The 13456-nt window shown below is 43.7% G+C and overlaps 2 protein-coding genes across 2 annotated transcripts; both read left to right on the forward strand.

The window, feature by feature from the left end:
- Window positions 1-250: 250 nt before the first annotated feature.
- On the forward strand, window positions 251-12910 carry LOC308367052 (protocadherin gamma-A4-like; the record flags this gene model as incomplete). Its single annotated transcript, XM_080840875.1, has 5 exons — window positions 251-350; window positions 1212-1444; window positions 4381-5484; window positions 12455-12520; window positions 12902-12910. The coding sequence occupies 5 exons, from the start codon at window positions 251-253 to the stop codon at window positions 12908-12910; spliced, it is 1512 nt and encodes a 503-aa protein (XP_080697001.1).
- LOC308366525 (protocadherin gamma-A3-like) lies at window positions 1460-2397 on the forward strand (the record flags this gene model as incomplete). Its single annotated transcript, XM_080840243.1, is given in 2 exon segments — window positions 1460-2369; window positions 2372-2397. Coding segments are annotated over 2 exon segments (936 nt in total).
- Window positions 12911-13456: the final 546 nt, after the last annotated feature.

Consider the following 13456-nt stretch of genomic DNA (forward strand, 5'->3'; position numbering starts at 1 on the left):
GTCAAACGTCACCTACCACTAGACCAGAAATTACTATTTCAGTTACACAGCCGTGGGATATCTCTTCAGTCTGACGAAATTCGGTAGCTGGGGAGCCTGGATATTGTGTTTCCCATATCGTGGATACAGTATGGGAAGATTTTGTCGCTTCAACTCCGTCGTTACGGTTTGGAAATGGCAGCTTCTCCTCCTCTTTCTTTGTGTCGCAGAAGTGGTGCATGGACAGGTCCGCTATTCTATTCCCGAAGAGATGGCAAAGGGCTCGCTAGTGGGAAACATTGCTCAGGATCTTGGCTTGGATATTAAGAGACTGAAATCTGGTAGAGCTCGCATCTTTACTGAGGACAGTCGTGAGTATATCGGTCTGAATGCGGATAAAGGGACGCTGGTTGTGAAAGAGAGAATAGATAGAGAAGACCTGTGCGCACAGGCTTCTCCCTGCTCTTTACATTTTCAGATTATTTTGGATAATCCGATGCAGTTGCATCGTGTAGATGTAGAAATATTAGATATTAATGACAACGCTCCTAGTTTTCCCAGGAAGGAGATTCATTTTCAGACAACTGAATTGGCCGTCACCGGTGCGAAACATTCTCTCGATAGCGCGCATGATCCCGATGTAGGCTTGAACACGCTTCAGACGTACACGCTTCATCCCTCAGATAATTTTGCACTGAAAACAATATCTCGTCAGGATGGTGCTAAATATGTGGAGATGGTCTTAAAAACGCCACTCGACAGAGAAAAGCAGGAAGAACATAAACTGATTTTAACAGCATTTGATGGCGGCAGCCCACAGAAATCAGGCACCGTCAAGATCACGGTTACTGTTTTAGATGCTAATGATAACCCACCCATATTTAGTGAAGCTGTTTATAAAGTATCACTGTCAGAAAATGCAGTGAAGGGCACTGTCGTAGTTAAAGTGAGTGCAACTGACATGGACCAGGGAACGAATGGGGAGATCACATATTCTTTCTCTCAGAATACTGGTAAAGCGGTAGACCTCTACAAAATCGACCCAAATACTGGTGACATTACCGTCAACGGTGTTTTAGATTTCGAGAAATTTAAACAATATGAGCTTAACATTGAGGCAGTAGATACAGGAGGGTTGACAGACACAAGTAAAGTCTTAATAGAAATGATTGATGTTAACGATAATGCCCCAGTTATAAGTATAATGTCATTCTCCACTCCTATCTCCGAAGACTCCGCTCCAGAGACTGTTATTGCAATGTTTAATGTCAAAGATTTGGATTCTGGAAAGAACGGACAGGTCAAATGCACCATTAATCAAAATTCACCATTTCGCATTCAGTCGCCTTCCCCTAATTTTTACAATTTGGTTACTGACGGTGTTTTAGATCGGGAAAAGGTATCCGAATACAACATAACTATCACAGCTACGGATGAAGGTTCGCCTTCTTTTTCAGCAAACAAAACTGTGACAGTTCAAATGTCGGATGTCAATGACAACGCCCCTTATTTTCACCAGCAGTCATATGTGGCATTTATTACGGAGAATAACTCACCTGGCCTGTCCATATTTGCCGTTACAGCCAGCGATAAAGACTCTGGCAACAACGCACGGATATCCTATTTTCTTGATGGCGCATCTTTAAATGGAATGTCCCCTGTGGAGTATGTTTCAGTAAACGCAGAGAGTGGAGCAATTATTGCTCTACGTTCTCTTGATTATGAGCAAATAAAGGAATTCCACATATGCGTCAGAGCGCAGGATGGAGGCTCTCCACCCTTGAGCAGCAATGTGACAGTGAAAATAATTATTCAGGACCGAAATGACAATGCACCTCAGGTTTTGTATCCAGTACAAAGTAGTGGCTCTCTGGTGGCCGAAATGGTTCCTCGTTCAGCAGATGTGGGCTATCTCGTTACGAAAGTGGTGGCTGTTGATGTGGACTCGGGACAGAATGCTTGGTTGACATACAAACTCCAAAAGGCGACAGACAGGGCTTTATTTGAAGTTGGTGCGCAGAATGGAGAAATAAGGACTGTACGTCAAGTCACTGACAAAGATGCTGTGAAACAAAAGCTCACTGTCATTGTGGAGGATAATGGACAGCCCTCTCGCTCAGCTACAGTCAATGTTAACGTGGCAGTGGCGGACAGCTTCCCTGAAGTGCTGTCGGAGTTCAGTGATTTTACGCACGACAAAGAATACAACGACAACCTGACATTTTATCTAGTTTTGGCATTGACTGTAGTCTCATTTCTCTTCATTGTTTCCATCATAGCCATACTGTCAGTGAAATGTTACAGATGGAGACGTGAGAGAATGTTTTATAAATCCAACGGAAATCTGCCAGTTATTCCCTACTATCCACCTCTTTACGCAGATGTAGGGGGCACAGGAACTTTAAAGCAAGTCTATAATTATGATATGTGCGGAACGGCTGACTCCAGAAAGAGTGATCTGAAATACATCAGACCTTGCAGCCAGAGCATTCTCAGTCTGGACACTAGTGTCGCACAGACCCATTCTCGCATGCCAGATAGCATGCGCACAGATGGAGATGCAGAGATTCAGGTGAGCCTAGAGTCATGTAAGCTTGAATAACCCAAAGTGTAATTTATTCTTTGTTGTATTGTGTATTACACCCCTCCTTAAATTAATGTATTGGATGTATTATCAAATCTTCAAAAGCCCCAATGGCTTTTTTTGTATTGGTGCTACCACTCGACATCAGATCTCACACTTGTATCAGTGAAATGTTTATGCCTGTGTGGTCTATGAGTATGACTATGACCTCCGTTGACGAACTGACAGCCCCTCAATTCATCTCTACTAAATAACAGTAATACTGTTTCTTCTGTGTATGGTTTCTTTGAACTCTATGTGTCGCTGTTGGTCAGAGGGGGAAATGTTAACGGCATGAAAGAAGTACCTCCCACTCCTAGCCATTTGCGCATGGCAAATGTATTATTTTATTCGTTTTATGAGTCCATTGTCGGATGTCATGCTGATCACTGGACAGGCGTCTTCAGCAGCACTGTGGATTTTTACCTCAAATGAATACTAGTACCATTTATTAACTTTATCTTTTGCACGTCAGAATGAGAAAGGAACGTCGCGGGTTCGTATGGACGTCAGTCTTTGCTCTGATTACCCTCTATTTTGGAGGGGTAGCCGGACAGGTTCGCTATTCTGTCCCGGAGGAGATGGCTCCTGGATCCTTTGTTGGGGATATTGCAAAGGACTTGGGTTTGGATGCCAAACGACTGATCACTGGGAAAGCGCAGATTTTCTCAAAGAGTGGCCGTGAATACGTGGACCTAGACCGTGAGAGAGGACATATTGTCATAAAGGAGAGAATCGACCGTGAGTTACTATGTGCCGGCGCAATGTCTGCGTGCAGCTTCAGCTTCGAGGTCATTCTTGAGAACCCCATCGAGCTTTATCGTGTTACAGTGGAAATATTAGATGTGAATGACAACAGCCCTGCGTTTCCGAAGAATGAGATAGAGATAGAAATAAGTGAGTCAGCCACACCCGGTGCGCGTTTTACTCTTGAAAGCGCAGTCGATCCAGATGTCGGAATAAATAGTCTACAAAGCTATTCTGTCCATCCGACTGATCACTTCACACTTAAGAAACAGATCCGATTAGGTAGTGGTAAAAATGTTGAACTTGTGTTGCAAACACCCCTTGACAGAGAGAAGCAAGAGCATATGTACTTAACCCTCACTGCTGTAGATGGGGGCAACCCAAAACGATCCGGTACTGTGAAAATTCACATAATTATTCTTGATGCTAACGACAACGCACCCGTTTTTGCTCAAGACTCTTATAAAATATCTGTGCCTGAAAATGCAGCGAAAGGGACATTGTTGATAACTGTAAATGCTACAGATGCTGACACCGAATCTTACGCTCGCATTCAGTATTATTTTGAACACGCAGGGGCTTCCATAAATAAGCTATTCTCCATAAATGCCTCCACAGGTGAAATACGATTGATTGGCGACCTAGATTTTGAAAAATCTCCCATTCACGAATGTAGTGTCCAAGCTAAAGATCGTGGAGGGTTATCAGATTCAGCAGAAGTAATTATTGAAGTAACCGATGTGAATGACAATGCACCCACAATGGCCTTGATGTCCTATTCAAATATCCTGGCTGAGAACGCACCACCGGGAACTGTTGTCGCCATGATAAACGTCCAAGACGACGATTCTGAAGAAAACGGTAGAGTAATATGCACGATTGACAGTAGCCTCCCATTTAAAATCAAATCATCTATGACCGACTACTACAGCCTTGTGACTGACTCAGATTTAGACAGAGAACATATATCCGAGTTTAACATAACAGTAACCGCAAAAGACGGTGGTAGTCCCCCTCTGTCTAGCTCGAAGACATTATCGGTTAAGATAGCAGACATTAATGACCACGCTCCTATATTTGAGCATGAAGCATACAGCGCCTTCATAATGGAGAATAACTCACCGTCTTTGTCTATATTATCACTGAAAGCTAGTGACGCAGATCTGGGTCCAAATGCGCGCATATCTTACTTTATAGGGGACAGTGATTTTAAAGGCTCACCTGTATCATCTTTAGTGTCTATTAACTCAGAAAGTGGAGTGATATACGCAACGAAAACATTCGACTATGAACAGGTTAAATCTTTTAGCATAAACGTGAAGGCACAAGATGGTGGATCTCCTCCTTTAAGCAGTAATGTGACAGTAAATGTTTTTATTCAAGATCAGAATGACAACGCACCTCAGATCTTGTACCCAGTACAGTCTGGAGGTTCTCTAGTAGCTGAAATTGTGCCTCGTTCAGCAGATGTGGGCTATCTGGTCACTAAAGTGGTGGCTATAGATGTGGACTCTGGACAGAATGCCTGGCTGTCTTATAAACTTCTGAAATCCACCGACAGAGCGCTGTTTGAAATTGGCGCACAGAATGGAGAAGTAAGAACTATTCGCCAAGTCACTGACAAGGATGCAGTGAAACAGAAACTCACTATTGTAGTGGAGGACAACGGACAGCCCTCTCGCTCTGCTACAGTCAATGTTAACGTGGCGTTAGCGGACAGCTTCCCTGAAGTACTCTCAGAGTTCGGTGATTTTACGCAAGACAAAGAATACAACGATAACCTGACATTTTATCTGGTTTTGGCTTTGGCTGTAGTGTCATTTCTCTTCATCGTGTCCATAATAGCCATACTGTCGGTGAAGTGCTACAGATGGAGACGTGAGCGGATGTTTTGTAAGTCCAACGGAAATCTACCAGTTATTCCATACTACCCACCTCTTTATGCAGACGTGGGAGGTACAGGAACATTAAAGCATATGTACAATTATGAACTGTGTGGAACAACTGACTCCAGAAAGAGTGATCTGAAGTTTGTCAGGCCTTGCAGTCAGAGTGTCCTTAGTGTCGACCTCAGTGGCACAAGGACAGTGCCAAGGCAGAGCAAGCCAATGGAGGATCCTATTGATTGCCTGGAGGTGAGAGTACAGGATCATTGCTGTAAGAATTCTGTGTAACCATTGCCATTCAAATCATTCTGGTTTTCAGGGACATATTGACAGTCGACATCATTTGGTTCTTTTAGATACTCTTACAGTTAGATCCAGGGCCCATTTAACCTGCATAGGTTCAAGAAATTGTTCCATTTACATCTTAGGCTGTCTTTCCTTGTGACAGTGCCATTACAACATGTGAAATGGAGTGTGAGAGAGTCTGGGACTGGGAGTGGGCAGTGGCGTTGCAATGTAGTGCTGTGGCTTTCTCTAAGTTTGCCTCCATTCTTAACCGTACATTCAAGAGACATTATCAAATTCACCACTCATAGTATTTTTTTTCCTGTAAGCCATTTGTCAGGTCTGAAGCCATGTATAGCAGAGAGTTTGATCCTCACCAGCCTTAGAAACCTTGGCAGATATGTATTTTGAGTTCTTCATCTTGCAAATAATTGTGTTGTTTAGGCTGGATGTTTTCCTTGCGGTCATTGGTCTTTCCCATAGTCTTGACAAAGGTGTGCACCACTGCAGGCTACCAAATACTGAGTGTCTTTCATTACAGTGTGTGTGTCCCTAACAGGACACCATTCTTTAAGTTCAGGCCCATAGAGTACACTGCAGAAGTGGAGAGCGGGGGATGAAAGGAGGCCAACTGAGGAGCAAAGGAGAGTGTAAGGCCTGAAAATGGTCTCTGATTGAGGGCTCTGCAGCATCTAGGGGGAGAGGAAAGTAGGAAAGGCTGTTGATGGTGAAGGAGGAGAGGGACAAGAGGGTGGAGGAAAGAGGATGCAGCCGATGAGGGGAGGGGAGCTTTATTATGGCAGTGCTGTGGGGATGCAGAGTGGAAGCGCGCTGTCGGCCTCGCTCAGACACTCTCTGGGCGCTATTTATTCACTGACCCACTTTGCCATCTCTCTCTTTCTCTTCCTCACACACGCACGCACACACACACACACACACACACACACACACACACACACACACACACACACACACACACACACACACACACACACACACACACACACACACACACACACACACACACACACACACACACGCGCGCGCGCGCGCGCACACACACACACACACACACACACACACACACACACACACACTGCTGCCTGGCCATTCAGATGCAAGGGTGGGGGGGGGGGGAGGGGGGGGGGTGGTGCTGAGGGAGAGTGAGAATCATGGTGAGGGAGGTGGCCACGGGTAGATTGTGGATGATGGTTTCATAACAGAACTGTGGTGGACAGAGGAAAGAAAGACATAGGAGGCAATGGTAGCTGATGGACAGGAGCATGTAAATATACATATATTGCCACGTGTTGTTGATTTTGTATTCAGATTGCTATATGGACACACACACAAACTCCCAAGGTCATTTGCTATCTTATGCTGCCATTTTGGATCCTGCGCGTCACATTTTAAAGTGCTGAAGGACTGACATGCACTGGCATGATGAAGTCAACAGCAAGTCGTGCCTTAATGTCAAAACCAGACTGGCCTCTGTCCAAAACAAAACAAACTGACATGACAAAGCAAAGAGCTAGAGAAAAATAAGAACATTTCTCACAGCACACCTGTCTCCAGGAGACCCGGCTCCGTCTCTACATGCGGGACTTGTTTACTTTGTGTGGCGCGACCTCATAAACTCTCTCTGCTTCCCTCTCTGTTCACCGCAAGCACAGATTAAGAGGGGCCATTACCGCTCCCAGACCCTGAAGGTTTCCCTGTTTTACAGTGTGGGAGGAAGTGGGCCCCATATGGCCTTCATATGTTGCTCAATTAAAAGTCTCCGGTAGGTAGTGCCGCACATTCTCAGGCTATGTGGGACAAGAGTAATGTATCACTATTAGTCTTTATTGTGTGGATGGGTCCAGCAGTGGACATACGCTTGATTCTTTTTCCATTTATGTACAAGATAAAATGGTTAAGATGAAAACATACATGTTCACATCACGGCCTTGAGCATCTGTGTGTTGTGACTGAAGCTCTGCGCTCCGCGTGTTAATCTCTCGCACATCTGGGTTCACTTTGCTCGTGCTTTTATGGATAATCTCAGGTTCTTAGACTCATTAGCGGCCCTGCTTTTATCATGCGTCATAAATCACCCTGCCTTTAAGCATCCATCTCTGCTGGATGCCATTCCTAGAAATTCCTTTGGTCCCTCTGGTACAGCGATGGCTGTAACTGACTGTGCATATGCTTCGGTGGCCATCTTGGACCCATGGGAAAGCACTGGGTTGTGGGTTCTTCAATACAGTCATACGTAGCCTGAATCCTTGTTGTTTGCAATTATTGTTGTTTACTTCCTTCCCACCCATTTGCTTACTGCTTTGATGGTTAACAGCTGTTGAGTAAGGGGTGCCTGACTTTGGCACAGTGCTTGTTGTGTGTGTGTGTGTATGTGTGTGTATGTGTGTGTGTGTGTGTGTGTGTGTGTGTGTTTCCTATCTGCGTAGAATCTAAACAGGATGTCATTAGTCTGGAGTGCAGCTGTACATATGGTAATCCCTAAATGATTTTCCTCTGTGTGATTTGATCTTTGATTAGATATTGAGCCGCCCATGTCACACTGTGACGTACCCCGATTTGACTGCTTACGTATTCAAGTCCTGTGCTCATCTTGTGTCTAATGGCATCCTTCTTACCCTCACAGATCTCAGGCACTGTTCATAACGATGTGAGTACTCTCAACCCCTTGAGGGTAGTTCTCTCAAGTCAAGGCTAGTTTGCGTTAACAAGACTGTGTGTACATGAGTCATCACACCAGAAAGCAAAGCTGTGAGGGTCCTACACAAAACCATCTTAAGGTCATTCTCAATCCTGCAAGAGAACTCACAGTCAATATCATACAGACTGCCCTATTCAAAGTGTGTGCGTATAGTTTTTGTCCATGAACAATTGTGTTAGAAGTGACAAGTGCTTCCACTTTGCTCTGGAAGTAGAGGGCTACAGATTACTCTTCGTAAGAGGCCCTGGTGCTCTGGCTTGACATAAAGACTGAATGCCATTAACCTAATAGCATTAGTGCTGTCCTCGGTTCATGTTTTGACGAGCTTGTCTTCTCTCATTTGCTCTCTGAGGGTGGCTCTGTGCGTAACACTGAATATGGGTCCAGACCTTTGTCCACACATGACCCTGAGGATTTAGCGTATGTCGGAGAAGCTTTGGCTCTACCACGCCTTTTTCACCATTGGCATTTAGATAAATAAAAGGTTTGTTGGGGTTATATAGTATCATAACACCATTACTGCTCATCTGCTTTGGTGGACCTGCTGGTTGTGCCCTCTTTCAGGTTTAGGGAGGTGTCCCTCTCAGCCTGCTGTGTCTGGATCATCAGAGTGGGTCAGTCTTTAATTCAGGGGTGGGTGTGTGAGGATGACATGACTACTCTCTTCTGGATCCTTATGCACATACAGAGAGAGGAAAAGATAGAGAAAAAATAACTCATTTGCGTGTGCTGTGTATTTCACCCGACTGGCTTCTGCCGCAGGCTGATCCTGAGGAGATTACCCTGGGCTTAATGAGGCCAGTGGGACAGCACAGCCTCCGTTCACACACACCCACACAGGACTGACACAAAGCCATGTGGACGGACACTCCCGTTATCTCCCCCACTCAAGGCTTCAAGGGTTTCCGTCAAGGTTTATGGAAGAACAGGTGTAGCATCTGTCTGTACAAAACTGACACACACACACACACACAATCACACAATCACACACTCACACAGTTTCCAGGCAGTCTTCTCTCATAGGCAGCAGACTTCTCATCCCTCCTTTCTCTCCCTCTGCCTCGCTGTCTCTCCCCTCCCCCCTCTCCAGCTGCACCCCTCTGCAGTCAGTCTTTGTGCTCTGTTCCGCCTGTGCATTTAGAGCAAATGGAACACTGTATGAGGACATCATTGCATGAGAAATGTTGCAAATGGATCATTGCTCTTTGATTCTTTTAGTTCTTTATTATGGCGTATGACTTCTAAAGATAAATATAGTTTATAGTCCTTGTTGTGTATATGTATAGCCCTATATTGCCTTACATATTCATTCTTTCACTGTTGGTGTATGGCATTGTTTTATAGTGTGGACCTCTGTCTCACTGAATTCTCACAGATCATCACCCTTTTCACATCCTGTTTCTGCCTGTACTCATCTTTCAGCCTGCTAGCATTTTTTTTTTTTTTACTGCAAGCTCTCCTGAACTGGATGGGATGTGTTGCCACAGCAACAAGCTGACTCATTGTCAGGACTATACCATTGCTGAGTCCACAGGGGGGCAGTAAGGGGTGCAGGGCAAGGTACAGAATACACTTGCACTGTGTCAAGAGTGTGAAAGCACCCCTGAAGTGGACTCTGCTCTGCTGGGTTCGTGCCATATTTGGGTCCATGTGGTGGGGGAAGGGTTTGTGAAGGAGAACAGAGAAACATCCTATCTTTGCAGGCATGGGTGGTGCCATTTTTTTTATTGCCATTAATTTCACTGTGTTGGCCAAATATTCAGTAGCATCTTTAGAATCAGTCCTGCATTTGTGAAAGCTTCTGGGGCACCTTTGAGCCTCAATTCAGCTCATACTTTGATGTGTACACACACGTGATCAGCAGTGCATCTCAGACAGTGTCTTATTCTCTCGTTTCATATTTGCTGAACATTTTCCTATTTGATTAAATAGTGAAATGGTGAAATGCTTTATGTTTATCTTATACTGCATAATTTCATCAACAAACATTCAAGCATCACATACCTATGAGCACATGCATAAGACAATCTCTCTCTTTCTCTCTCTCTCTTTTTCTATCTGCTTGTTTTTCTTCCCTCTTTTGACACTGACTCATGAATAAAGCATAGTCTATCCCTGGGCATCGCTTGCAGCCCCCTTCTGCTTCCATCTTATAGGTCCCCCTCCTTCCTCTGCAGAGGATTCGTTGCAACACTGCAGCTCTTTGCTTTAAAGAGCCAGCCCAGAATAGCCTAGGACACAAAGGTCCATGGGGGATGTAGTTTTTCATTGACTTGTGACGCAAATAGAACCTTTTGTATCCTCTTGTTCTGTCCACGGTCCTCTTCCTACATATTTACTTTGGAGTGAGTGTATACTCTCTTTTGTGAATCCTCTGCATACAAGGGCTGACACAGATATGACGTTTGATGTTGCTATAATATATCACCAAATGTGTCAAAGCCTTCCTTGCATCTCTCTCTTTCCCCCCTCACTCTCCCTTTTTTTGTTTCTCTTTCTTTTCCCTCCAAACATATCTCTGATATACTATATATCACTTTGGAAGTATTTCCTTATAGTGTGATTATTGTGTTATTCCACTCAAATGTAATTCCCTAATCCTTTGGGAGACAACCACAGTATATACAGTATGATCATACTGTCAGTTGGATGTCTTGGAAAACATAGACATACCTTTTGTCTAAACAATACATTTGCATGCAGTATTGCATGAGTCATAAGTACCAGCACTGTAACCACTGAATTCTTTTCTAGGTACCCATGGTAAGTATCAGCTCCGTGGATTGCGGAAGATTGCCCAGTGTGTGTCTTGAACCACATTCTAAACGTGTTCTCCATTTTGTCTCTCCCCTCTTTTTTCTCCATGCTGCTGCCTGCTCCCCATGTGACTCCTGTCTGTCTCACCTGATTCCTGTGTGTCTCTACATAAGGTAAGCAACGTTCCTTTTCAAAAACCTCACTAAGTCGTCCCACCGCCTACAGACTTTTGTCTGTGTGAATAGGAAGCAATGATGGCTGAGCTGTAGAATTTACTGGCCAAAGTGTCATCTTACAAAGCTGTTGTAAAAACTGCTCCTACCTTTTAGCCAACACTCATTTGGTATTTACTGTTACGTATATGAGGTGTGGCTATTAAATAACGAGAATGTTATCATGAGTATATACAAGTTATGCGAGCACAGTCTCATTGGTCACAGTCTCATTGGTATTTAATAGCCACACTTTGTAGACAAGATATTGGCTCACGTGTAAAGCCTGTGGTTATCTTGACCAAGGACAAGATTGTATTGGTTACAGGAAAACATGGGCCGTCAAAACAACAGCTTTGGGAGAGAAAGATATTGGCCAAGGCCTCTTCACATGTTCTCTAGTTGTGTGATTAGACTCTACTTTGAATGTTTTGACCTGCAACAGAATGATTTTCAAATCCTTTCTTACATAAGAACTGGTAAATACATTTGTATGTGGAACTGTGTAATGTGGAACTGTTGAAAGGTTGGAAACTTTTCTATAGGTTTAATTTGCTGTATCTCGTTGGAGGGCTTTTTGGCTAAATGCTCTTCATATACAAAGGATTTTAAAGATCTTGGTATACAGCGAAGTGGTATAATCCCAACCATACATTCAGTTTGGGAATCAGAGAATGCAGATAATCACTGAAATAGCCCTGACCAAACCATATGTTTTATTCAGAAAGGTAACATCACAGAAACATTGAGTCTTAAAGCATACTGTCAAATCGTATATGCTATATTCAGTAAAAGACTATACAATAATAAATGCTATTGCAGTTTCAGTGGTGATGTCTTATCAAAATCCACTAAATTTGACCATAACTTGTATGGTATCTGATGTATTAACAAGATCCATGGAATTTGACCATAACTTGTATGGTATCTGATGTATTAACAAGATCCATGCAATTTGACCATAACTTGAAGCCCTGTGATTAAGTTTCATACATTTATAATTATGACACATGGAGGTTGTTTATGTTGGGATGTTCGTCTTTTTGTCTAATAATATAGTTTGGCATTTATGTGACCGAGTATATGAATTAGTAGCTTATTGCAGCCCATGTGCTTGCTGCTTCATGTACTACACTCCGCAGAGACAAAGCCTTGATGTTGTTATTCTTTCTGCGTGTGTGAGAATGGGGGGTGTTTTGTTCGCTGATTTGTTGTTCCGGAAGGTCTTTGTGGCTCTGCTCTGCAGCACCCCGCCCTCACCAGCGTGCAGTCACACGAGCTCACCGCCTGTGGGGCGCTGTCCGCCCGCGTGGTGCTGAAATGGCTCTTTAATACATTCACTCGTGCACTGTCTCCGTGCGTGCGCAGCCCGCCCTCCCTCACTCGCTCGCTTTTATGTCTTTAACGTTTCACTGTCTTGCCCTCTCTTTTTTGCGGTCTTTGCAACTCGTTTTTTTAATTTTAAAGAATCAGAAAATGTGTTCACTGAAATATTGACCAAATCAATATAAGGCATTGAACCATCATCATCAATGCCATAAACATCCATAGCATTTGTACCACTAGGCTGGCGACATCGCAGACGCCCATGTTACTAGGCAGATTCGCGTAGGGATTGATCTCTGATTGGATGCGATCAGCAAAACAAGTATAGCGAAATGTTGTCTATCTCATGTGGTTGTTTGTCTTCTAGGGTGATTAAGTAAATATCACAGCAACAAAATGATCTTCCTTGTGGTCCGTTCTGTTTTATGTTTCCGTGTCGTCTGTGTTTTAGCGTTTCTTATACAGCCGTGCCTTTAAGAGCTTGACGTAGGAGTCCCCCTCCCTCTCTCGCTCTGCTGTCCTACAGACCTGAATACCGACATTCACAAGCATCCGGTTCTCCGTGTCTGCCTCACGGGGCGCTGTGATTAGAGTATAGACTGCGGTTTACCACATGCTCCACATGGCGGCACCAAAGAACTCTGGACGTTGAATCCCACATCGGATTCAAAAAAAGTATATGACAGGATAATTTAGATAACTTGGCAATTTAAATGAATTAACAGATTCTTCCCCAAACCATTGTTGGTCTATTCTCACGGTAGCCTGTATGTCTGCGAATATGCGTTATGGTTTTTAAAACAGCTGTAATACAAAACTAAGCAATTATCATCATCGTTATTATTATTATCATTATAACTATTATTGTTATTATTGCAATTATTATTATGTGTATTAGTGATAGTGGTGGTGATTTAATGTT

This window comes from Sprattus sprattus, assembly GCF_963457725.1.
Source record: "Sprattus sprattus genome assembly, chromosome: 6".
In the NCBI taxonomy this organism is placed as follows: domain Eukaryota; kingdom Metazoa; phylum Chordata; class Actinopteri; order Clupeiformes; family Clupeidae; genus Sprattus; species Sprattus sprattus.